This window comes from Pteropus alecto, unplaced genomic scaffold, assembly GCF_000325575.1.
Source record: "Pteropus alecto unplaced genomic scaffold, ASM32557v1 scaffold3, whole genome shotgun sequence".
In the NCBI taxonomy this organism is placed as follows: Eukaryota; Metazoa; Chordata; class Mammalia; order Chiroptera; family Pteropodidae; genus Pteropus; species Pteropus alecto.
Window position 1 is genome coordinate 31,569,202 of NW_006442484.1, and position 27,982 is coordinate 31,597,183.

The 27,982-nt window shown below is 37.9% G+C and overlaps 1 protein-coding gene across 1 annotated transcript in view; it reads left to right on the plus strand.

Annotated features, from left to right (window-relative positions):
• The first annotated feature begins 1,986 nt into the window (after positions 1 to 1,986).
• The window catches only part of GALNT5 (polypeptide N-acetylgalactosaminyltransferase 5), a 41,367-nt gene continuing 15,371 nt past the window's right edge, over positions 1,987 to 27,982 (plus strand). Inside the window, exons 1-5 of the mRNA XM_006921089.2 lie at positions 1,987 to 4,000; positions 18,283 to 18,449; positions 19,322 to 19,441; positions 25,898 to 26,033; positions 26,620 to 26,739. Of these exons, the coding sequence (XP_006921151.1) occupies positions 2,550 to 4,000; positions 18,283 to 18,449; positions 19,322 to 19,441; positions 25,898 to 26,033; positions 26,620 to 26,739 (1,994 nt within the window). The 5' untranslated portion in view covers positions 1,987 to 2,549. The remainder of the gene's footprint in view (positions 4,001 to 18,282; positions 18,450 to 19,321; positions 19,442 to 25,897; positions 26,034 to 26,619; positions 26,740 to 27,982) is intronic.

Genomic DNA, 27,982 nt, shown 5'->3' on the forward strand with positions numbered 1-27,982 from the left:
AAAACTTTAAATCCTGTTTTCTCATCTTCACATTAACCTGAAAGGCAGAAATTATTTTCTTTTTTTATTGCTAAGTAAAGACATAAAATTAAGTAACTTGCAACATCATACAGCTAGAGAAGCAGCACTGTTTGGTATTTAAGCACAAGGACTATAGCTGCATACAATTATTTATTTGAGATCCAACTCCTCCGATCTCTACTGCAAGTTGCTTCACTTCTCTAAGCTTTTGTGTCTTTATTATTAGAAAGTGATCATTTTAACTGCATCTTCACAACGATCCAGTGAGGATTGAGTGAGATACTCAATGGAAAGAACTTAGCAAAGTGTTTGGGACATAGTGGGCGCGCGTGCGCGCACACACACACGCACACACACATGTGCACAAACTAACACCATTGTCTGCATTTTCAATCATGCTTGTTCTCAGAAACTTGTGCTTCCCGTAAGGTTCTGTACTCTCTCCTCACTTCCATATTTTTGCTAATTTATCTCTTTCACCATTCTATATAGTTGAGATATTTCTTTTCATGGACTACAATATGAGCAGAGAAGGTTATGTTCTTATTCATCTCTCAAGTCGAAGAATAGATAGCTTCTTCAAAAATCATCCATGCATTCCAAAACTGAGCTACACCTCCATAGAGTCCAGGATATTATTCTCTCATGTTACTTATTGTGAATTAAATATATGGCTACCAGTCTGTGTTCATGAATAGACTGTGATATCTCAGAAAGAAGAGCTACAACCTTTTACTCAATATCCCTCAACATCCAACGAAGGACCTGAGCCATGGAACACACTCAACAAATATTGGAAGGATGAATGACTCGAGGCAGGGACACATAGAGCATATGGCTGAGCTACCAACACTGCCATCCATGCGGCCATTCCAAACCAGAGCAAGCAGGCACTGAATAAAAAAGGAGAATCAGGGATTTAAGAAACAGGTTACCATAGCTACATTTATCTGGGTTCTCTCTCTTGGGGTAAAAGTACAAACTTAAAGGCCAAATGTTGTAGAAGGCAATGCATATGTATAAAGAATTCAGAATCTTTCCTTCCTCCCTTCCCATGCCTTTAGGAGATTAAGTTTATCGCAAAGCAGAAATGCTATTCCTCTCCTAACACTGGAGTGATAGGTGGAATCACTGTCTGCAGATCACCCAGAGCTCCTCAGAGAACAGTGCTCCCCTGAGCAATGCTTCTCAAACTTTATGGACAAGATTTATCACAGGCAATGTTAAAATACAGATTCTGATTCAGTTGTTCTTGAAACATACAGTTTTTATTAAGTTTTACTCTATCTGGGAAGGAATTTCACAAAAATAATGGGCAGTGTTCAAAAACCAAAAATAAATAAATAATAGTGGGTCATTTCTTTCTAGACCAGTGTTTTTCAACCTTGGCTGTATAAAGTCCTGAGAAGCTTCTTAAAAACACAATAACAGACCAGTGGTCATCTCTGTCCTCCTTCCCCTTCAATGAATCGAAAGCTGGGGAGATTTTTTCAGAGTGATCATAAGGTAAAACCTGTGTGGGAACCACTCTTCTATCAGTCCACCATCCTCTCAAAGTCTGGGCCAAGTCCTGATGCAATCTGCAAACCAGTACAGGCTATGATGAGATAAGCACTGAAACTGACAGTGTTCAGCAATATGACAAGGTAAGTTTATGTTTAATAAATCTAATAATGAAAATAGTTAGACTAGTTTTAAAAAAAAAAAAAAACAGTTGACTTGCAAAGAAACATTTTAATAACCCCTCAAGGAAGGTTTCTAAATAATTATACCTCCAGTTCTGGTATTGAGGTTATGTTAGGCCCCTTCTTTCAGCTGCTACTTCTTAAAGTTGAAACATTAAAGTCAGTGATTAATTGCTCAGACAGATCGTTCAGAGACCTGGGTACAACGGGTTTAATGAGCAGTAATGGGGTAGGTGGGGTTACAAACCAGAAGCACATGCCCTGCAAGTGAGATAGCTTTCTTTCCCTTTAATTGCCCTGAAAACACACTCACTCTCACATAACACGGAAGGTGAGAGCTGAATGAAGTTTTCTGGGTAATGGCTTGAAATGTTTTCCTTATGAGAAATGGTGTTGAGTTACAGCCTGCAGACTGAGAACTGGGAGGAGAGAAGCAACAGCCCCAGCCCAGCCCCCATCTTTTCCTGGACTTGTAGGAAGGTGGACTTGGGCTCCCGGAGACAAGATGGGTGATATGTTTAACTGTCTGTTGGCTGGAGTTGACTGCTCCCAGAGTGACCTAAGGACAGTGTTTAGCAGGGTTGAGCCAAGGGCCGGCCGAGCCGGCACAGATGCTCTGCTGTGAAATGCCACGCAGGCAGAGACTGACAAGCGGTAGGAGCTGAGCTTTCCCCTTGGACCGCTGCTTCCTGCTGTGTTCAAGGGGAGGGGGGCCCTTTCTGGCAACTCTGCTGCTGCTGCTGCTGCTGCTGCTGCTCTGCTGCTGCTGCTACTTCAGCCCCCTCTCCACTCAAGGTAAGCAGGCTCAAAGGGAGGGCAGGCTGCAAGGAAAGACTTTGCACCATGAACAAGATCCGAAAGTTTTTCCGAGGAAGTGGGCGAGTCCTGGCATTTATATTTGTAGCTTCTGTCATCTGGTTGCTCTTTGACATGGCAGCTCTCCGCCTCTCATTCAGTGAGATCAACACCAGGGTCCTCAAGGAAGACATTGTCAGAAGGGAGCGAATAGGGTTCAGAGTTCAGCCAGACCAAATGAAGATCCTTTACAGCAGCATAAAAGAGATAAAGCCTCTACTGAGGGGACATGGGAAGGGCATATGGGGCAAAGAGAACTTTAGAAAGACTGAGGAGAGTGTGCTCAAGGTTGGAGATAATTTCGACCAAACCCAGAGAGAAAGAAAAATGCAGAATGCCCTGGGAAGTGTCAAGGTTGCACCTTTGTGGCATCCTGTACATCTGCAGATTCTCCCAATGACATTTACCAAGCAGATGACAGAAGAGCAAGACATCAAACCTGAAGCCTACTCTCACTCTATGACACCAAAGCGAAAGACAGCTCAGGGGACTCAAAAAACCCCATTCATAGCAGGAAAAGGAACTCCATTACCCAAAATATCTGTACACACAGGACCTGTTGGGATAAACCAGGAGGCCCAGAAGAGTCATAGTCAGAGCAGTGACACATCAAAACAAGCAACCAAAAGGAACCTGAATGTGACCATTGGGCTTAATACTAACAGATCAAAGCAGCAATCTCAGGCAATAGCAAATGAAAGGACACACCCTGCCAGCCCACCAGTGCCAAAATCTAGGGAAGCCATAGCCTTAAATAAAACTGAGACTCAGATCAAAGAACTAAATGCATATAAATACAAAGCCAATAAGAACCTTCCCTTTTCCAAGTTCATTGCCAATCCGAATCGCTTAAAAAAGCAGTCTATTAATGAGACACAGTTGGGAGGCTTGTCAAAGAATGATGGAGCCAAAGTGGATGGTGGGAAGAAACTCAATTTCTCTGAAAGCCATGTTGTGATTATCACCAAAGAGGAGCTAAAGACAGACACCAAAGGGGTCCCCAATCCTAAAATTGAAACTATATTTCCTATAGTGTTGGGTGAAAGCCAAGGGAAACACATTTCTAGGAATAGAAGTGAGGCATCTTTCTCTTCACTTGCTCTAAAGAAAGCCACAGTGTCTCAAACCAATCAAGTCTTAGCTGGGGGACCAAAGCCAACAAGAATCAACTTAACTGACAAGGCCCAGCCGGAAGAACTCAACCAAAGTCATGCAAAAGCACTTTCACCTGAAGACCACGAAATGCACCAGGTGTTAAGCATCGATATGACACTTTCACCAAGGGACTTCAAAGCTCCAGGTCAGTTTGGACGTCCTGTAGTTGTTCCCCATGGAAAGGAAAAGGAAGCGGAAAGAAGATGGAAAGAGGGAAACTTCAATGTCTACCTCAGCGATTTGATCCCAGTGGACAGAGCCATCGAAGACACAAGGCCTGCTGGGTAAGATCCATTTTTCTCTCCTTCCTCAATCCCAAGTATTTTGGCTCTGATGTAGAGAAGATTTATTTCTAGATCATTTTGTTCAATGTTTTTAGTCATCTAGAGAACTAAAGCAACATTAATCATTAGACATAGTCCAAAGAGGCTACTACCCACATGGAGAAAAATTCTAAAAACAGCATACCCACTGTGTTCTCTTTCTACACTTATTTCTCTGAGACTTGGGCCCTCACTCCTTATGTTCCATTAGCTTATGTTCCATTTCCTTTCCTCTATTGAAAATTTATAAAAATGATTATATTAAATCAATTCCTAATAAGGTATATGTGAATAATAGAGCTTAAAATATAATTTCATTAAAAGAGTGACAGTGAAGTCAATTTCCAATTTCAGAAATTTTTGTTGTTAGCAAGTTTGTCAGGAATATATTTGGGGGAGAAGCACAGAGAAGGAGCCTTCTTGGCCCCCCTAAAACCATATGTTAACCAGAGAAATTCTGCCTAATAATGAATAATGATCATCACAATAGTAAGTGAGGAAGTGACTTTACTTCTTAAAATTTAATATCCTTTGTAGGTAAAGATAGTAGACATTTCAGGAGTTCAGTTATACAAGAATAATAATGTTGGAAAAAGTCAAACAGTCAATAACTAGCAAAAACCTGTGCAAGAATAGAACAATAACTGCTTATATTTCTAGAATTGCACCAGTACAAAGAGCCTGCATATATAGCAAATGAATTTCACAAGAGCCCTAGGAAGGATGTTACAGATATTATGGATTCAAATTAACAGATGAGGCTCTCAGAAGTTATATCACTTGCCAAAAGTAGCATAGCTCTAAAGTTGTCCAATAAGCGTCCATACACCAATATTTCAAGGAATTAAATTCCTATGACTACATCACCAGAAAATGGATCAAATCACAATTATGTAATCTGATTCAAATACAGTTTGGTACCCATCTCTTTGTAGCCCACTCATAAGTGAAGGTACTTTATAGTGATATGTTCATTATCCATTAATTGATAATACAGCTCCATGTATGCCTTGATATTCAGTTCTCTGAGCCAAACAATGTTTGCCTGGAAGTTGGACTTAGGGAATGTCAAGATTTTAACTTAGTACATGTGGTATGTAAACAATGGCTTTCAATGGCCTCCATAGAAAACTTTCTTTATGATATAGTCAGTGTTACTACGTAGTCAGTGTTACTACGAAGAAGGCAGATATTGATGAGCCTGTATTCATATTAGTAAGAGGAGACTTCATTGTCATGTCAGCTACAAGGAGCTCATTTTCTGCTCTCTTAGCCATTGGTAGATGGCTGTCAGCCATGCAGTAACTGCCTGCTTAGACCAAGCACTGTGCCACCCACGTTCCTCACCCTAGTGAAACTCACCAACCTTAGGAAAACATAATTATACCCAAAATAAAGATGAGAAAACCAAGGTTCTGGAATTAAATTGTCTGTGGTCATAGAGCCGGTCATCATAGAGAAATGATTACAATTCATACTCAAAGTATGCTGTGCATTTATCTCCCATCTCTTGCTGATTACCCCAAAAGTATCCTAAAAATTGTACCAAACAAGCTCTGATACGAAATTCTGTATATTACATATCACTTACATCACATATACTTACACATGATTTATATATATGCAAGCTTCAAACACAAAATGCAAGGGGATGAAGTAGTAGTTAAAGCGGCTTTATCTTAACATCCCTTCAGTAGCCCCAGCTTACTGCTATGGAGCCTGGGGAAGAGTCAAACACTGCACAGAAGCACAAGCTGCAGTTCCAAACCAGAGAAAGGGCAATTGTGTGAGGGCCAAAAGCAAGTAATAATGGTGTGGTTCAAGCGTGCAATTTATTGAAGGCTTGATGACTCCCAGAACTTGTTAGTTTCCGAAATTTGGTCTATGGAAGTTAAAAGTTGCAGCCCAGGGAAGTTACTTTTACAGTCATGCTCTGTCTTATGAAGGAGCCTGTCCCGACTGTAGGAGAAATCGACACATGTACTTGAGAGGGTGAGTCACACAGGATGTGTGTAGGCCCCCTCCCTCTTATCATACAACTCACCTTGGCTAAACACAGCCGCTCCCAGCATCTGCCTGCCTGTTGCTGTACTCCACCAACAGGATGGAGGTAACAGTTAAGTCACCTATATACGGGATCCCCTGAAGTACTTATAGCCCTTTTGTGTCGTTCTTCCTCTAAAGGATAAATCTTTTGCTTTTCTTTTACTCAAACACTCTGACTACAAATATGTGCAAAATATGTATTCATATGGATAAAGGTTAGAAGAAAATACAAATGAAAAACATTTGATTCATCAGTTTGGCAGGATTTGGAGTAAAGTTTTCTAACTTTGATTTTATTTATTTTCAGCCTTGCTCAAAAAGTATATGAGTTGGTTTACAATAATACACACACATTAAGATTTTTTAAGAGAATAAAATTTTAAAGTAAGCAACAGGGGAAAATTGTTCTTGAATATAATAAAAAAGGTGTGTGAGAGAGACAGAGAGAGAGAGAGAAGGAGAGAGAGAGAGAGAGGACACATGACGACTGGCCTTAAAATTACCTACAGTAGCCTTAAATCTCGCATTAAAAGGTCTGGGGAATCTCTCTTACTGCCCTTTACATTTTTTTTCAAATCCACCATCACAGATTGATTAACACAGTTACCAGCATATATTGACTGCTTATTGAATATAGATTGAACCCCCCAAAATAATAAGAAACCATAGATTTGCTAGTATGTTCATTTAAATTCAATTCCCCTCAATCAAGATAACTAGCTACTAATTAATATCTTCTTAAAGATGATTTAACTGATATGCTAGAAGGACGTTGACATTGAGAAGGAAAGGAGACAAGCAAGACAACCTCATCTGCTCTAATTCTAAAATCAGACTCTTTTCCAAAACTGCTCTTCTCTCCTTTTCTCCTGAGTCCCAAAGAACCATCTTGAAGATGTTGAGATGCAACAAGTTTTTGCAAAAGCACAACTCCTTTCGGTCGTCAACATTTTCTCACTGTCCTTTTCAGTGCCACCCATGTTTCTGCCCCTTGAAGCGTAGCTATGGCTTTCTGCATGTGACAGTCTCTCCAATGTGGGCAGAAAAGTTAATCTCGTTGCCCTGGTAATATTACATTCATTACCACCCACTGATGTTTTTATTGACTAGACCCTTCCCACAGCCTCCCACCATTCTTACCTTGCATGGTCCACATGATTTTCCCCCAAACATCTTAATTTGATATTGCTCAAAATCCGACTGTAGCTTACCTCCATCTGAACCATGATTTGACTATGGCCTCTAAATTCCAAGGACCCTGAATGCTTTGTGGTTACTAAAACATGCCTTGTGTGCTCTCCACTAAGTAGAACCTTGGGAATCTATTTTGCTTTCTCAGTGAAATTATAAGCTTCTGAAAAAAACTTTTACTTTCTTTGTCCTCCCTTAACATCAAGTCCAGTGTTATGCACTCAAAAAATACAAGTTCACACAATACGATTTTAAAAGACATGTTTCTGGAGGTGGCTGCATAGTGTAGTGGTTAGCACATCCGCTTTACACGCAGATGTACCTAGGTTCATCACCTAGGTTCGCACCCCAGGTAGAGTCATGGACCCGAGTGTGCCAGGCCTCAGGGGCATGCCACAAGCATGTGGGAGGAGATGCTCCGCCTTCAGATATCCAGTTCTTAAGGGGAAACGGCAACATCCATAGGTCAGGGGTGGAATTAAAGAGGCGGGGGGAAAAAAAGATATGTTTCTCTAAAATGATTTTTTAATTGATACTATTTTAAAAATTAAATGAGAGGTAGCTATTCAAATTAAGCTTTCAGTGAGTCCTTTTATAAATTAATAATGACTCCCAAATTTTTCATTTTGAATATATAGAATATTCTATTATCAATTTAAAGGTAAATACACTCTGCTCTAACATTATGATGTATTAATTGACTCATGTTTACTCTTTAATGCATATTTTTGTTGTTGTTTTGGTTTTTAATTTTAATAATTTGACTGACAAAGAAGAAAAATCTCCTTATTTGATTTACAAGAATGTCTTGTCGATAAGCAAAATAATTTCATTTTTGCCTAGAATTTTTGCCTACCAAGTAAATGGCAGTCACTTTGAAGTTCCATATTTAATCATTTCTTTATAAAAAGCTAATCCTTACATTTCTTGTTCTTAATTATTAAAGCTCATGTCAGTCAGCAATAACCAGTACACACACAGGTGTTGTTAAAACATGGCCCTATCTACTGAAAATGCAGGGCAACTCTACTTAGAGAAGTCTGTCTTTTGGTTTGCAGCTATAGTTAAGATGAAACCCCAAAAATGAATTTATTTTAAGAGTGTGCTTCCTGAATCTGTATTTAGGAAAAAATGACTCAAAAACACTTGTGCTGCCAGCATATTGTTTTTAAAGTACAATAAGAATTACAACATGCTCTCCTACTACTGTTGTGTCATCATGACTTTACTTGATTGCTTAATTTAATGCTTGCTTTTCCTACAGAACTCTGGCAAGCGTCTCAATAAAATGATTAAAATTGTTCTTTATTTTCTTAGCCCAGAGCCGGGACCATCAACCAATAATTTGATTCTTCTCTCCATAGCTAAGAGAGTTTTCTTTTGGCACATGTGAAAAGCAAAAGATAGCACCATGCATTTGCCACAAACCAGTCTAAATTACTGAGGGGAAAGAAAAACCTTTCTGGAAACTTACTTTCCATTTTTTCCACTCCCTTTCCAACCCTTGTGAGGTCAAAAACCATAACTAATAAATTACTGCAGGAGGAGGAGGAGCAGCTAGGAGAGAGAAAAAACTAGCCACATATACTTCCAATCTTCAGGGTTCTAAACATTTATCAGTCTGGGAGAAAAAAGAATTTTAAAGTTAAATGAAGTTCAAATTCTTTTATTTTTACATGGGATGAATATTTTAACTGATGAGATGAGACTGCTTTTGCAACTAATAGTGACTGGAGAACATTATCTATAATTGACTAGAGAAGCTATGAGATCTCCCTAAAAAACCAAACAGGTAGCAGGGGAAAACTCACAAGATGGTTTAAAAGAGTTATTTCAGCTATCACCACTATGTGTGAACACAATGCAATGGTGTTTTTGAATTGTGTGTGTCTGTTCGTATATGTATGTCTTAGTGTGTGAACATACCTGTGCACGTTTGTGTGCATTTGTGTGTTTGTGTGTGTTACAGTTGTGCTCTATTTTACTGAAAAGTCATATAGGAGAGCAAGAAATAAAAAGCAGAATTTGTTTAAAAGGTGTAGGCTAGAACATAACATAGCAGAGGCTAAATATGGCCAAAAGATGATTACACAGCCTTTCAATACTTCTACCTATCACACTTTTCCCATAACTAGGAGAATAATAAGTAGAAAGATGACCAAAGAGAGGAATGTAAAACACATTTCTGCTGCTAATTCAAAGAGAAGAAAAACGATTAAACAGTGCCTAATTAATGTAAAACTGAGAAACGTTAAAGTAAATCAGTGACTTTTTCTTCTAAATACTGCCAAGACCTAAAAATATTTCTGGGAGAGGGTAATTAGTAAGTGTAGGAATCCGAACCTGTTTATACTTCTTTTTTACACATCTAATCCAAGATTCAATTTAACCACCAGCCTAATTTTGTCAGCTTCTTGCCATAATATTGCCATGGGTACTCTTGTCCCAGAAAGTAGCTTCCTGTTGGGCTGTTTTGACTGAGCCATTCAGAGCAGAGCCCCTCAAAGAAACATTTTTTGCTCAAGGGTCAGAAAATTCACAAAAAATAGCAATGTTTAGAAACTCTGTATTGTTGTTTGCTTTCAAAATTAAAGGTGCTTTGCTGAGTCCCCTCGATTTTTTTTTTTCTTTTTCTTTCTTTTTTTTTTTTTGTAAGACGAAATTATCTTCTACATGTTGGGATATAGACATGTGTGAGAAGTAGCAATAAGGAGAAACAGTATTCATCAGATCCTTTATGACTTAGCTTCTCATTTGATTCTTAAAACCATTCCTCAAGGCAGATAATATTGTTCCAGCTTTATCTATAGAGAAACTGAGACTTAAAGAGGAAGCTGAGGTTTCAGATTGTGGCAGATAATTCAGATGGTGGCAGTTTGTTTCATCTCATGGGCTATTTTCTCATTGGCTATCATGAGCTGAGCACACTATGCCAGGCAGCTGGGACCTTTCATCTTTCACTTATGTCACCTTGTTTAATCTCCACAATAGTCATGCCAGATTAATAAAGTATTGCCTCTCCTTATTAACAGATGAGGAGAAAAACCCAGGGAAAGGTAACTTGCCCAAGGGCCCACAATTCACTCGATGGCAGGGCTGGGAACCAACCCTTAGTGTTCTGATTCTTCCTCACTCAGAAATAATTCTGCTACACCAGCTGGTTCTTTCCCAGAACCCAGCCACTCTTCCCTCATAGCAACCGTCATCACCTCCACCTCTCTTGGGTTTGCCAAGGCTCTCTGAATAAGGGGACTTCACCACAAAGATGTGCTTATTTATGTTCTAAGTAGCAATGTGTATGGGTATAGATTTTTATATATATTTATGTGTTTTTATTCTAACCAATCCTCACAGCAACACTATGAAAGACATACTATCTCTCATATGATTTAGAGGTGAGAAAAGTGAGTCCCTAAAAGACAAATGATATATCTGCTATCCCAGCAAACCTATAACAGATCTGGTATTCAAAAGAAAACTTTCTGACTTCTAATTTTAGTGTTTTTTCCATAGGATACAGCTCTTCCTTCCTTTGTTTCTTTATAATCATATGACTTTGGCAGTAGTATATGAGGGAAATTAGTTTTGCATGTTAGGTACCTCATCAGAGAGAAAATTTATAGGAAATCCTTTTCTGTGCGGCACTAAACAAAGGTGATTCTTTAAAACTGCCCAACAACCACAGCTCAGCAGTGCACAAATATCTCTGAGCTCCTACTATGCAATCTAACATCCGAGCATTGTTCCTGCCTTCAAGAGCAAACTGTTATGAAGAAGCACGGGGTACTGACTACTGGAGTAAGAAAGAGAAAGGCCAAACCTGGCCTGAAGGAAGGCAGAAGTGTTTGAGTTATGACCTGAAGGGTAGCAAGTTAGAGAAGTGAGGAAAGGGGGTAAAAAGAAAAACCCATTGAGAAACTGAGGAAAATCTGACATGGGGTGAGGGAGAGCAGTGGGGAGGGGTGTGGAAATGAATCCAGAGAAGTAAGTAGAGTCCACATTATTATTCTAAGGACCAGTGGGAAAACGTCAAAAGATTTAAAGCCATAGAATAATTTAATTTACCTTTTCTCGGGGGTCTCATGACTCGGAGGGAATTATAGCCCTTATGGGGAATGAGGCTAAAGCTGAATAGGGAATCACTGAATGTTAATACTAAATGGAGCTACTAAAGTAATTTAATCCAGTCCATTCTGTTACAGAGAAGTTTGAGGAGGGAAGTGACTTGCCCAAGGTCATACACTGCAGGAGAGACAGAACCACCCGCAAGGTGCCCTAACCTCCACCCAGAACTATTTCTGCCACATCACACCACCTCCTGCTCTTCACCCTCCCGTCCCAGTTTCACTCTGACAGCTGCCCACTATAAATAGACTATTGTTAAAGTGCTGAATGTTGATGCTGGTGGTTTATATTTCTAAGCCCAGTCCAGTAGCTTTGATGGATATATAGTTACTTCAGGAAGCACAGCTTCGGCTGGCTAAAGCCTTTGGAGTAGAGGTGGTACACGTCACTAAAATCTTCTAAATTTGTTGTCAGGCGATTCTACCCTAGAAATAAGAAGACATAAAAGTAAAATTAAAAGTAAAAGTAAAACTATACCTTCTCATCAGTGAGAGGAAAAGAAGCCACAATAATTCTAAAGTCTTGAAGAAAATCACAGAATTTCAGATAGAGCTCCTAAGCCAGATGCTCAATTCTTCTGATCATCCTGAAGATACCAGAGCTTGGGGAGTGAAGGCCCCTAAAGGCTCACATTGAAGCAGTGGTTGAATTGCAAATAGAAATTGAGAAAATATTCTCTTCAACCTTCTGTTTAAACCTGAGAATACTGAGACTTGACCTACATAGTACATTTTTACTGTCTTTTTACTGGGCTAAAATGAAAAATTCATAGAAGTGAGAGAATGTTATCGTTCCCTCAATCTTCTGATTTGAAACCTTCCTTATTTGATAGACTACATTCAAATCAGGTTAGTGGCTGAGCATTCAGCACACACAAGCCAGAAGGTGAAACACATCACTTTTGAAGTCTCTTGATAAATGATGAGCCATTGATAGATTCGGATTAAATAACTGGCTTGGAAAAGGGCAGCATGCCCAGTCAAAATGTATTTGCATTGTGGAGAGTCATAGGTCCTCACACGAGATTTTTTTACCATGGAACTTACAAAGTATTTTTATATACATTATCTCATCAAATCTTCACAGACATTCTGTGATGAAGGCATTGTAACCTTCATCCTAAAAGTGAGGAAACTAAAGTTATGGCAAGTTATGTGATTCACCCATGGTCATGCAGCCAATAAATATCAGAAAGGACTCAATTCAGTCTCTCATCATCCTTCTCAAGTCCGGAGTCTTTCTGTCCCACCACAGTAGTGTATTAACTGTGTATAGGACAGCGAAACCCCACATTAGCGTTTCCATTTGTTTTTAGTAGCTGAATTGGCTACAGTAATCTAAGTCTAGATTTCCCCCAAAATGAAATAAATTGGGTTAATTTTTAATGATATCATGGGGCCTATAGACTCTAAGTACCTAATTTTTGTAATGAATGGGCATACAAAATGAAAATATGATTTCTTACTCTCAAAATAGATTATCAGCCCAGAAATATCTTCCATTTAATTAGTCCTAACTTTAGCTGTGCCTCCTCCCTCAGTATAGCAGAAAGCAAGGTTTCCAATAGGTAAATTGAAAGAAAGGAAATTTACTTCAGTCGGGTCAGTGTAGAAACTTGGAAGAGTTTCTACAACCTGTGAAAACTAGATGACTCTCAATATGTAAAAATGGTACAAGAGTTAATAAAGCTGAAAGCCTTTCTAGTCTGACCAACTGTGCCTCTGAAAAAACGGCATGCTGTTTTTTTCTAGACACCCGGAAACATGTTTAACCTGTTTGGTAATGTAGGAAAGCAGTACCTATTAATGTTAAAGTGGCCGGACATCTCAGACATCCAAGCAGAGGCACTCTCTGAAACTCTGTATTTGAAACCTCTCACATTACCTTCTGTACCCTTCTTTAATGCTGCTCCCTTTTCCAGGCACCAATATGATTTGCACAATATAATTTTCCATAAGGTCTTCTTCAGTATAATTCCTTATACATCTACAATATGTTTGTCAATAATTAGCAGAGGTACTTATTTCCTGAGATATTAGCATCTAATGGAATCCTTCATAATTTATCCACATGAATTTCTAGTGGCGAAATTGAGGCACCACAAGAGGCGGGGGGCGAGGGGGAATAGAGGATCAGATATTTGGTGAGAGGAGGTACTCTTAGTAAATCTTTCAAATCTCTGACAGGCTTTGCTACCTCCAATTTCTGACTGGATAGCATTACAACACTTCTTGAACTTCCTTCTAAAGGAGACCAAAAATCTACTGATTCATAATATAAGAAGATTCATCAGCATTAACTTGCTTGGTTAACTCTTCTCAAAGCATTTTCATTTGTGACTAGAGGTTTCTAAAGTCAACCAAATTTCAACCATAAAGCAACTCTCAAGACTTTACAGCTAGGCTTGTTAGTTCAGATGGCTCATGTAGAATTTGTGCAGCTGACCCTTCCTTTTTAGAACTGATTTATTTTTCAGCAACAAATGTTGCAGAGAATATTTACATGTGAAATGTGCATTTCTCATTCATTTACATTATAAAGTTAGAAAAGAGAAACTCATAGGAAGTCAGTGATGTCTTCTGTACCCTTCCTGTCACTCAGACTATTAAACTCCTCTTAGCTTTACTTCCTCTTTCCCAATCTGAAGCCCATGATTGAACATTTAACTATTTTATGGCAGTATTCTCAAAATCCCCTACCACTTTTCTTTCTACTTCATTTGTTCTGATGATACCTAGACTTAGACTAATACAACAATTTGCTTTATCTCCTCCACCCAGGCTGCCAGACACTAGTAGAGCAAATCAAACCTGTATTTTGACTAAATTTTGGGATCTCCAAATTCAGCAACGTGCTTAAAAATCTTTTTATGTGTAATTAGACGGTACTGTCTTCCATTGGTCATACTGTCTGTCCCAAATATTCTCCACTCTCCTCAAGATCCTACCCTATTGCATTAGCAAATAACCTTTCCTCTAGTATGAACTACAAATTCTTTCAACTTCTTATCCCAGGCACATAAATTTATCTGTATACATTACCACTTTTTTCCTTCACTTCTCAAAGAAAAACATCTCTTTTTCCTTCACTTAAACTTCTAACTTAAGCTCCATTCTATCTCTATTCATTCATCCATTCAATACATATTTATTGAATATTTATTATGCTTATCTATGCTAGAAGCTGGTAGCACTGTAGTAAGCAAGGCAGATTTGCCCTGCCCTCTGGAAATTCCGTATACAGAAGATAAGAAAAGAAAATCAATAAATAAATGCTATGGAAGAAATACAGGTGACTATAAGACAGAGTAAGAAGAGGGCAGCTAAATTTCAATAGAGTAGTCAGAGGCTTCTATGGAGTCAATAGTTAAGCTAAGACCTAAATGAAATGGAGAAGCCAGCCAAAAAGGGATGAGGAGGGTAGAAGTAGTGCTACAACAACAAATCTGGAAGGAGTTTAACATCTTTTAAGGAAGTAAAAGCAGGCCAGTGGGGCTAGGTGAAGTGGGTGAGGAGATAGTGCTCTAGGCTATGGTAAAGATTTTAATTTTTTTTTCCTTAACTCATAGTAATCATTGAAGGATTTTAAACAAGAAATGAAAAGTGGGAATAGAGTCCAATTAGGAGACTTCAGCAATAATCCCAAAGAAAGATGATGGAAACTCAAGAACCGGGGGTGGCAACTGTGGACATATAAAGTTGGAGTTGATATATATTTTGGCAATACAATGGGTAAAAGCTGATGAGAGACGGGTTTTATTAATAGTCAGGGAGAGGGTGACTCTCGGATAACATTTATACTTCTGTGGCGAAGTAGGTGACGATGCCATTAACTAAGAGGGAAAATGCACAGGAACTGTTTAAGTGGGGTGAGGTGAAATCAAGATTTCCACTTCACACAGTTATGTGTAAGATGCCTGTGAGACATCCAGAGGAGATGTCGAGTAGCTGTTTGGATATACGAGTCTGAAACTGAGAGGAGAAATTTAACCAGAATATAAATTTGAAGATATAATATTTAAAGCTGTGGGCATAGATAAGATCATATAGTGAGTGACACAGTAGATAGAAGAAACAAAAACCAGGACCCAGCTCTGAGAATCCTGTTTAGAGATTGAGAAGAAAAAGGAAAAGCTGAGGAGACTGAAGGGGAAAAGCTGGTAAGTGATGGACGAAACCAGAGGTTGTAGTGTTTCCTGGGATAGAAAAAAGAGTGACTCAAGGAGGCAAGACTGGTCGAATGAGTCAATAGCTGCCACTCTACGGTTGATTAATGCCAGGAAAATAATCCTATCAATTCACTGACTCTCAACTTTCAGCTCTATTTGTACCTTCCCTGAAGCCCATAAATATGATTCTGTCCCTTCCTACTCAGGAGAGGGAGAGGGAATGGAGATGCCAAATTTTTCCTGCATCCCACCCAGCTATCCTCTTTTTTTTTCTAGATTTCCTCCAAAAATAGTCTACAAAATCATCTCTACTCTCATCCACCTTCTACTCTAAATTCATTGTACTCTATCCCACCCATTTCCTGCTTGGGGAACTTTAGTCTCATCACCTCTGGTCTTTGCCAGTCACCACTAGAAATGCTGAGAATTAGGCTCTCACATTAGAGATATTTTGCTTTGTGGGGAAAAAAAAAAAATCCAGAATTTAAAGTTTGTCTAGTACCGAAATTATTTTCAATTGCTGGAATTGTTGGTAGTTATGCAACTAAAGGCTATAATCTTTTACTTAATTCTTAGAAAGCCCTCATTTAATATTTTTCCTCTTTTTCTAATTATTTTTCTTTTCTATGATTGAGTTTTAATATTAGAATTCATAATTTGATGTCACCAATTAATACTTTTATGGTCTTCAATGTGTAAATTTCTACACTTCAAAGAAGCTCCAAATGTAGTAAAAAAATAATAAAAAGTATCCCCCTACTTTAATAATCTGTTAATTCAAAGTAAATCAACCTTTTGTTGACAGGCAGGGAGGACACTCACCCATTCAGAGAAATAATAGATGCGTTATCTCTCTCTCTCTCTCTCTCAAAAAAAAAAAAAAAAAAAAAGAATATAGTTGACCCTTGAAAGAGAAAGGTTTGAACTGCAAGGGCACACATACATTGATTGCATTTTGTTCCCCCCGGCCCAACTACATTTGGCCATTCATATCCTTGTGCTTTGCATCTGCAGATTCAATCAACTGAGGTTGAAAAACCATATTTTCCTATTTTCAGCTGCAGATTCCCAACCGCATATTCCCAGCCTTAGATAGAAAATACTGTTTTTGTACCATGGTTGGTTTAATCTGTGATGTGAAGGGCAGACTGTAGAGTCAAAGTTATATGCAGACTTTTCACTGAGCTGGGGTCGTGCCCCCACTCCTTGCAATATTCAGGCCCAATTGTACATTTTTTCTAGGTAAAAGATGTGGGGTAAGTCACTTCTCAAGATTCAATTTTCTCTATTTGAAGAAGAATATAATAATATGTATCTCAAGCAGCTGTTCTAAAGATTGACTTTAATCATGTACATAATAGTACTTTACCAACTGTAAAGGGATGTGAAAATGTGGTTTTGCTATGATTTTTACTTATATCTATTTCTTATTTATGAACTAAGCAAAATGTAACTGGCAGAATGGCCTGCTCCCCACAAAATGCCAGCTGCTTTTATTCTTGTGGACTTAAGACTTCCCAAATGTTTATTTCTAGAGATAGAATGGACCAGAGTTTGAGTCCCAATTCTGCCCTCTACTAACAGTATAATCATGGAGTAGTCTCCCTAGGATTTCAATTATTCATCTATAAAAAGAGGAAGAGATGATATTGATTTGAGGTTTAAATTGAAATAATTCAGAGTGCCTATAATATTTACTTATGACCATCATAATTTAATTATTACATTACTAATAGTAGTTGTGTTAAGGATGGCAAATATGCTTTGTAAGGTTCCACTGGGCACCATCTTGTGAAGAGGAATAGGAGATAGGAAGATGCCAGCAATGAGGCAATATTTACTGCAGAGCATGGAAGAAAAGATACAACCCACATGAATACCAACTCCCATCGTAGCCTTCTTCTCATTTCTGTGCCAGCAAAATGATTTCAACTGTGGCTACTCTGGGGCAGAGAGAGAAATTGAAGAGTTCAACTATTTGGTGTCTATATATATATGTATATATACACACACACACATACATTATTTGGTGAAAAAATATATATACATTAATTACTTGGAGAATATATATATATTCTCATAAATAAATTTACATGCAGAGTAAAAAAAAGAATATTTCTTTTGGCATTTGGCGAAAGGCCAGCTGGAAGGACAATCATAAATTGTTTGGTAATATTAAATAATCAGAATGTTCTCTTGTGATATATAACCTAATTAAGATAATGAAAGCTCCCATTCGGTCAATTCCTGTGCCAGGAACTATGCTAGACATTTTATGTGCATTCTTACTAGGCCGTAAAACTCAGTTGAATAGGAACCATTACCTCATTTTATAGGTGAGGAAACGGAGAGATAAAATAAGGTATCAATGAATAAATATCTGAGAAATATTGGTAACAGGATTACCCAAAAAGCCCATGTCCTTTCCACTACAGTGTGATGCCTCCACTGGAAGTTCTCATGTTTTGCTTTGCTATTCCTTTTATAGCAGCAACTATTACTAACTATTCTTCCTCTACTTTTTTATTTTGCTTATACTCCTCCCAAGAAACAGTACATGATAAAATCATAATTATATATATAGATAGATGGATAGATAGAGTGTATACACACACACATACACATACACACACAATCACAGTCTGTAATTTCTAAAATCATCTGGTGGATCTTGCTAGCACATCGTTTGTGCTCTGCTTCTGTCTTGGCCCAGGTGTGCAAAGCAGCTAGTTCACAATAATCTTCCAACCACCAGTGTCATCATGTGCTTTGTGGATGAGGTATGGTCCACTCTCGTGAGGTCTGTTCACAGTGTCCTCAATCGCTCTCCTCCGCACCTCATCAAGGAAATTCTGCTGGTGGATGACTTCAGCACCAAAGGTAAGAAAACCACTCCTGAAAAATCAAAGTTGATATGAAGCCTTAACAGTATGGATGGATGGCAAAATTACAGGGTAGTTTGATAAAGCATAAACATTTTACAAATGCCAACTCATCATTCCATGAGGTGCCTTAGAGGCATAAGTCCATAAACCTATGGAATACAGAAAGTCAGCTCTATCATCCAGGGCCCTGTTCCTTTAACGACCTCAAACTTCCTTTCAACTGTGACTTCTCTGCCATGTAGGAGTGATTTTCTAATTACAACTTTGGAGATGGGCACTTTGAAGTTCCAGAAACCAAAAGATGTTCTATACAGTTGCACAAACATCTTTTTATAAATTCTAATAAGCAAATACCCCCACAATTAATGGGATGCATTTCCTATAACTAAAGTTAGAGTTAGACTCTATGGAAAACAAAGAAATGGAAGGCCTAAAAAACAAAGCAAACAAACAAAACAGAAACAAAATCATAGATACAGAGAACAAATCGATAGTTGCCAGATGGGAGGGGTGTTGGGGTCTGCATGAAAAAGGAGAAGATATTAAGAATTATAAATTGACAGTTATAAAAACAGTCACAGGATGTAAAGTACAGCATAGAGCACATAGTCGATAATATTGTAATAACTATATATAATGCTAGATGGTTACTAGTCTTATCGGGTGATCGCCTCATAAGTTGTATAAATGTCTAATCAATATGTTGCACACTTGAAACTAATATACTATTCTTTGTCAATGGTAATTTTAAAAATTTTCAATTTTAAATCAATTTTTGGAGTTTGATGTCGACGAGGCACTATTTCTGGTATTATCCAGATCTAGTTAATTAAGTATTTTCTTGTCTACTCTTAAACTCTGACATAGATTACCTGAAAGATAATTTGGATAAATACATGTCTCAGTTTCCAAAAGTTCGGATTCTTCGGCTCAGAGAGAGACATGGCTTAATAAGAGCCAGACTAGCAGGAGCACAAAATGCAACAGGTAAGAAGCTGCTAATTTTGTTTTGGTTACATTTTGTTTTAGTTTATTTTTTTCAAATATGCATCAAATGTGAAATAATAGTACAGTGCATACCCATATATCTGTCATTTAATTCCACTGATTTTTAAATTTTTGCTATATGAGCTTCATCACACACTTACACAGACACATGTTTATACACACACATATTTTTTTCTGAACCTTGAAAAGGAATTCACACACCTCATGAAACTACATTCTGAAGAACTGGGATATTCTCTTATATAAGCACAACTTTCATATCTAAATATCACCTAATGTGTGCTGTTTTCAAATTTTCTCATTTGCTCCCAAAATATTTTTACAGCTGTTTTTTTCCCCCCCCCTTTTGAAATTTGAGATTTAATTAAGTTTTGTGTATTGCATTTGGTTGTTTGGTCTCCTTAGTCTCTCAGTGTAGAATAGACAATTCTACATTTGATTTCTTTTAGAGAGTAATTATCACAAAAGATGAAAAATTAGGGTAGTCAAGAACTAATCTAAGAAGGTAACTTTTGAGCTGAAGAACATTCCTAGCAAAGTGAACAAGAAGTACAAATGTCCTAATGCAGAAATACTCTCTGTATATTCAATCTAAAGAAAGAAGTTCATTATTGATAATGGATGCTCATCATGGATAAGTGGTCAGAGATCCATTTGGGGAGAAAGGCAAAAGCAGGCTTTTGTAAAGTTTTATGCATCATTTAAGGAGTATAGGAGTTATTCTTGGTTTAATGTGAAGCCAATGAAGGACATTAAAGAAGAGAGTAAAATTATCTAGTTCACTTTTAAAAGCTCACTCTGGTTACTTGGTAGAGAATGGATATTAAGGAGATGAAAGAGGAAATGGGGAGACCAATTAGAAGGCTATTGTAGTTGTCCAGGCACCAGAAAGATATCAAGGCAGATGGAGGGAGTGGTCAGATCTAGAATATAGTGTAGACATGGAGCTTACAGGACTTGGCATCAGATAAGGTGTGAAGATAGTAATAAGTAAGAATAGTCAGAAAAGAACCCTAGGATTCTAGGAACACTAGGAACAATTTGATGGGTGGTGGGGCCATAACCAGAGTAATAGGTTTGGATTGCAACTGAGTTGTGAGTTTGTCCATGTAAATTTGAGATGAAAATTAGACATCCACAGAGAGAGAGTTGATGAATACAGGGCCAAAAATGTACTACTTATAAAAGAATTTCTCTCTGCTTAGAGAACAAAGCAAGCTAGTCATGATCTCCATAATAGTCTAAACTGTTACATGACATAGGCTACAAATCCAAATGTAAAAAACTAAATTTGTTTCTCAGTCATTATTGGTACCCTGGAGAACATTAGCTCAGTTTTATTTTAGTAACTTTTAAACTATTTTGACCATGAACCATATTATGAAATAAATTTTACATCACAATGCAGTTCATATATAGGCTGTACATATTACAGTAGACATTTCATGAAATAACATGTGCAATGGATTCTAATATCTTTTCTATTTATTATTTTAGATTCTGGTTAATCCCACTAAATTGTTTTAATGACTCAGTAAGGAGTCACAGTTCTCAGTTTGAAAAACCTCAATTAAGTGCATCTTAATTGCTTGCTACTATGTAATGGAGAGTTGTTTCTTAAACTATCATAGAAAGACTTTTGTTTCTTGTTTTCAATTTTTTGTAGACCTACTTTTAGTAAATTATAATAAACATAAATAACCGAAAAAGAAATAGTCAAAGTGATATATACATAATTATATATGCATATACATATCTATATGTGTATATGACATATACATTTTATTATATATAATATATATGCATTTATTTATATATAACAAAAAATATAATAGATATTATATAAATCCACATAAATATGAAATAGTCAATAGACAATAAATTAGTAAATTACGTTAGCAAACTACTATAAAGTTGCAAAACACTTGTTCTCAATTTCTGTTTCTATCTCCCATAGATGGCAGGGTCTATGGCCCACATTTTGAGCAGCATTAGTGAAGGGCTGATGCCTGAGTTTAGAAAGAAGCAGAGAGGTAGGTCAGCATGGGGTTAATAACAACTTTGCCTAAGAATATATCTTACTGCCCTAAAGTGCTCCTGACCCTTGTGGAAAATTCAAGGAAATTAAGGACCCTGCACCAGCGTTAGCTGAGGATATAGTTCAGATACCATTCAGGGACTGGCATTGAGTGGACCTGGCCACCCTTGTTAAGTCCTTCCAACATACCTCCATCCCCACCCCACCCACATTTCCCAGCTCTCACAAGTAGAGCATAGGCAGGAGACTTCTCTAGGTCTGAAGAGTTTCTGTAATCAGAGATCAGCAAAGATACCAGAGCAAAAAATTTTCTCTGGAATGTTTTAGCCAAACAAAGAGATCAATGTAAAGAACCTGAATCCGGACTCTGTCAGGTCTTGACAGCTACTGTTCCATGAAGATTTACATTTCAGGATTCAGATAAAAGGGAAGGGAAGCCATGGGCATGGGCAAAGATAAGATTGGAGATTCCAGGACTTCAGAAATAGAAGTGAAGTGGCCCTATTTTGGCCTGAGGTATTATCAGTCTCTCTGAAAGCCTAAAAGAGTCTTTTACAAAATAATAAGGGCAAAACAGAAACTCTCTGACCACTAGCAATGCCCACAACCCATTTGGGTTCTAGGACATGATAGTCCTTCATCTGAATCTGATTCAGGCAAAAAGATCAGGTTTAATCAGTTATTTACTGGGAATGAAGAGTTAGAGAGGCCAAGGAAGATTTCAAAATGTGAAAGGCAGGCCATGGCAATGGATTTCTAAGGAGAGTCCCCTACATGAAAGCAACAGAAATGAGGAGAGTTGCAATAATTGAGGTAAAAGGGAAAAAGCTGCCCACCTGGATCTTGTGCTGGTATTGAACGGACCCAGTAAATTATTTCCCTGCCAAGAGGAGCCTGCAGTCAGGTGCAGTAGTATACTCTGGAGAGTCAGAGTAGAGATCAGATTCTCATTTCCTTCATGACATGGCCTTTAGCAAAATACTTGACGTTGCTGTTTGCATTCCAAAGAATCAGTTAGCTAACTTTAAGTATGTGGTGAAGAAGTGATATCTAACTCCTGGCCAACTCTGAGGTCTCCTGAAGAGCAACAGTTCTTCTGAAATTACTACAACTTGTTTCTACTGCAGTTAAAACAGGTAGTTTCCTTAGCATCACTTAAAATTATTATGTAAAGTTAAGTCACGAGTCAGGTCCACATTCCTCAAGGAACCCTAAATACTCCAGCACTAGTTGGTGCTGGTAGCAATATCCCAAGCTGGTTGGTGAAATATAAGTGGGGGGTCGGTGCTTAAAAAGGAGCCAAAGCCATTTGGCACATTGAGTGGCTCTGGGTTAGCCAATAAATACACACATACATACATACATACATACATACACACATACATACAAAAATACATAAATAACAAACAATGAAATTCATCTGCAAACAATGCTAGCATTACTGGAACTTACTCTTAGGAAGCAGAGAAACCTACCAGAAGGCAATTAAGATTGAGTTAATTATTCTGAGAGGTAGCTTAAACACTCAAAAAAAAAAAAAAAAAAAAAAAAACCAGAAAATAATACTCGCAATTTATTAAGAATTTAGGTATTAGGTAGATATTAGAAATAGCCTCATAAGTAAAACTCAAAGAAGTTAAAAGTAACTTACTCAATGAGGCTAGGAGTGGCAGAGCTGGGATGAAGGCAGTTCTGTGTAATTTCATTCCTATGTTCGTTTTACCATGCCTTTAAGCCTCTCAGAGTCAGGAACTGTGTAAAATGTCCACAGATGAGATCCAGAACAATTAGAAATACCACCCAGAGTCAGGCACACAGCTCTTTGTTCTGATTCCCAAGATCTTGTTTAAAACTAAAATGTCTGAATGTGGAGCAATGACATTCATGTATGAGAGGATTATCTTCTCTCCTAAAATAAAACAATATAGAATTCCATCCTATGTTTTGGGCAGATGCTACTTCCCTCGGGTTTTGGCAACAAGTAAATGAGAAGGTTTGTGGAGATCTGGGCCAGATGGAAATTAAATGCAAGTTTGGGGAGCCATTCTGCTGCCACTGGGGACTGAGGAAGTCTATCCAGGCCCCCTTGACCCTGCAGTGAGGATAGGGACAGGGTCTAGCAGAGACTGCTCTAAAAACTCTGAGTCCGAATGGACCAGGAGTAGGAATGGTGAGAGGAAAGAGACTGTTGTTTGCACATTCTATACGACAGTCAAGTGGGACCTTAGCAGACCATGCTTACATACTCTACACACCTAGGTGACCCTTGTAAATCTTCCCACGACAGGGGGAGGGCCATGCAAGAGGATATCCTTAGGAGAGAATGACCTTTCATTATCAAACAAGCTACAATTCCTTGAAAATAAGACTCCCAGCATGATCAGGAGATATAACTGCTATCTCCAAGAGCAGAGGACTTGATGGGGGATGCAGGGCTCCTGCCTAGCACAGCCTAATTCCATCTAGTCTTCTCAAGAACACACCCCACCAAGACCTGGGCTAAGATCGGTTCTTTACCTTCATGAGAAATCACCCATGTTGATCAGCATCAGGTAATAAGATACTGAACTTCCTTAATTGACTCATAGTTTACAGGTTTCAGTGGCTAAAGATCCATCATTTAGATATCTATTTTCACCTTGTTCTCTGCATCCTGCTGTTTTCTGCTTTTACTTTAAGCTTTCCCATACACAAAGTTTGCATCTTTCTGGCTTTTTTAAAGAACTCATGCTATGGAATGAACTATTTTCTAATATCAGGCTGCCACTTAGCTGTGTGGCCATAAAAAAATTACCTAAGTTCTTTGTTCCTCAGTTTCCTCACTTCTCAAAGGAGAATAAAAAATAGACTCATACTTTAAGTTTATTGTAAGGATTAAATAAGACAACCACGTAGAATGCTTAGAACAGTGTCTGGCACTTAACAGGTGATAAATGATATTATTATAGGTTTTCCAAGAGCTGAGGGGAGCAGCCAGGTGTCAGAGTGATTACTTAAAACAATAAGCCAAAATGAAAGTACATTCAAGTCTTTAATCATGTACTGCGAGAGTATAAGTAAAGAAGCTAAATAGAATAAAGTAGGGCTCCCCCAGGGCTCCATTTTTTTCCTGTGGAATGGCACTGAGCTGGTGGATCAGAATTATGAATCTCATCATGGAAAGAATCCAGAATAAAATGCTCTTGTTTTATGATCCCAAGGGCAGGATGAGAGAGAAGGCAAGGGCTAGGAGCGGGAAAGTACTAAATACTGAGTCAGAGTGTAGAAAAATGTCTTCACAATCTACCCACCTCCCATAAGGTGAGGCAGAGGTCTTGCTTGGCCTGAGAGAGAGGCCTCCAAATGGAAGAACCAGAGCTAGGAACCCAGAAAATATAACAGCATGTCCAGCTAATGGGGAAGGAAGGCCTGAGTCCTTGACTACAACTCCCTTCAGAGACCACAGTGCACTGTCTCTGCACCAAGTCTGGCATGGGGAGGACAGAGCCTTTGTAATTGCCTGTGGTCAAGCCTGAAAGATTATACCTAGGATTTTGGCCAGGGGTCAAATTTCTCTGTTATTAATCACCCACGCGCGCATGCACGCACACATGCGCACAGACATGCACACACACACACACAAAATCCGTTTGGAACAATGTAGCTGCTACCGAGATTTTCACTGAGAAGAGAGTGTTACTTCACACAACTAATTTTTAAAAAATTATTAATAAATATTTCTGGCCTCCAACTTTTCCTTTTCTTTTTTTCTTCCTCTTGCAACTCTTTTTTATTGTGATAAAATGTACATAAAATTTACCATCTTAACCATTTTTAAGTACGCAGTTCAGTACTGTCAAGTATTTTCACGCTGTATATTTACAACCCATCTCTAGACTCTTTTCATCTTGCAAAAAACTCTATACCCATTAAACAAACTCCCATTCCCCGCCCCCATAACCCTTTTAACATTACCTCCTAGTCTTGCTGGTTTATCCATTTTAATTTGTTTTCATTCCTATTAAATGGAGAAATTTGTCCTCTTCTTTATTGCTAAGGCCAAACTTGGAATTTCAAAATCCTCCTGGTTCTGCTGAACAAAGTCCCAGTCCTCCACCCCTCGAGTTAATGGAACCTACTTCCATAAAAGGGACACAGCAACCATTTCTAATACTAAATATTCCCTTCAGAATCTTAGCTACCATTTAAGTGGCTTATCAGTTTTTTTCCAAATATGAATGATACTCGCAGTACGCAACTGTTAAAAACAAAATTTCTTTTAATTAATTTTAAAGTGAAATTAGAGGGACAAGGAATTCAGTAAAAAGAAAAGACTATTGCTTTGCAACCACACTTCTGTAGCAATCCCTAAGACCTTATATTGCATTTTCAAATGATTTTTCTTTCTGGCTCTCTAGGTGATGTGTTGACATTCTTAGATTCTCATGTGGAATGTAACATTGGTTGGTTGGAACCTCTTCTGGAAAGAGTTTATTTAAGTAGAAAGAAAGTAGCCTGTCCAGTAATTGAAGTCATCAATGATAAGGATATGAGGTAATATCATATTCCACAAGATACTTCTAAGTGAGTCTTTAGGCAGCAGTAGCAGAAAGTACTGGTCATACTCCTAATATGTACATTTTTGCAAACCTAAGAAATTACACAGTTTATCCATTTAAATAAATGGAAATATATGATAGAAATCTTGAGATCAGAGCAGGTCGATCTGTTTATTTGATCATCACAAATTCTTAACCCTTAATACCAATAAATCCTAAAATTCATTGTGCAGTTTTTTCCTCTTTCTATTCAACTGAAACCCAAAATATTTATTTTTCTTAAGATTAGTTGTTCTTTTTGTGGGAAATATATATGCTTATAAGTTGTTGTTTTTTTTTTCTCAAAATGGCCAGAATATTTTTTAAATAAAAGTATAAGTTAAAATAAGCAATAAGGCCAATTAGCCACTAATGCAAATTGTACTCATAAATTTTCTTGAAATGTTATTTAAAAGTTTATGATGATATAAAATCATGTGCATAAGCACTTGTTTTATTTATTTGAACAAGACATGGCATCGGGTCAATTAAGAATACACGTTATGATCTCAGGTAACGCTTTTGTTTTTTTCCTGGATTAGTTATATGACAGTGGACAACTTTCAAAGAGGCATCTTTGTGTGGCCCATGAACTTTGGTTGGAGAACAATTCCTCCAGATGTTGTTGCAAAAAACAGAATTAAAGAAACTGATATAATAAGGTAAGTGTGTGAAATTTAAGGTTAAGAAGCAGTCATGTATCTTTTTATAAAGGCATAGGAAGCGATTTCGCAAAACAAGTATATCCTGTCACTTGATAGAACATCAAGAATTACAGTTGTAGCTAAGAGATGACCAAAAGCAAACAAAGTTTTCCCGAGAAATTATTTTCCCGCTACCAAAACTCATTTTTACATGGTTGTTGCACTCTATTCAGCTCTGAATGTAGAGAAATTCACTAACACAATTTCTGTTCTCTGGGATTTATAACCTAAGAAATACTAAGCCAGTTGAATGTGCTGTATAAATGCTATATAAACACACATTATATCAAAGTCAACATGAATAAAAATTAAGAGAGTAAATAACAGTAATAGAAGTATCATTATAATAATAATAGCTACTATTAGGATTTTCTTTTTGAATCTAGTCTTATCCCTCCCATGGGAGAGTGCCAACTTCTATGAATAAATTAATAAATAGACACAGAAGCTGGAAATGAATTAAAATCGGGGCTTTATTGCTGAGAAAGCTGGACTGAAGAACACAGCTTAGCCCTAAGTGGAAGTAGAGGCTTCTAACACTTCCCCCAGAATGAGACCTGCAGGACAAGCAGGCAGCCAACCTCAGCCAGAATGGCAGGAGTCCTGAGCTTCCCATGTTGGAGAGAGAACTTATGAAGACTCAAGCCATCAAATTCCGAGAGAAAGCCCTAGCCCTGTGCATTGCAGCTGCTTTCTATGAATTTACCCCTCAATAAAGCAGCCTCATCCCTTGCAGGAGTGATGCTTTCAGAACTGAGACTGCTAGCTGGTGAACTCGGATTACTGTCATTTATTAAGCACTACACGTTTAACCCTCTCTATAACCCAAGGAGAAAAGTGGTAGTATTCCCATTATAAAGATGAGGAAATTGAAGCTTAAAAGAGTTAAGTAATTTTCCCAGGGAGATCAGCTGGTAAAAATAGAAATTGGGATTCAAACCCAGGTCTGCCTGAAGTTAACACTCTTGCTCTGATACTGCACCTAAAGATACTCTTTGCCTTTTTCAGACTCCCATTTTGAAGATCATTGTAGTAATTGAGTTCAGATTATATTCAGTGTAAATTTAGGAAGAGAATGAATTCTAGATAGTCTGGGAAGGACATTTGGGGAAAAAAATAGAATATGTACATAAATGGTGGGGGAAGGGAGGTGGGCGTAGGGCAGGAATTACTTCACCCTTGAGATTGTTATAGACCCTAT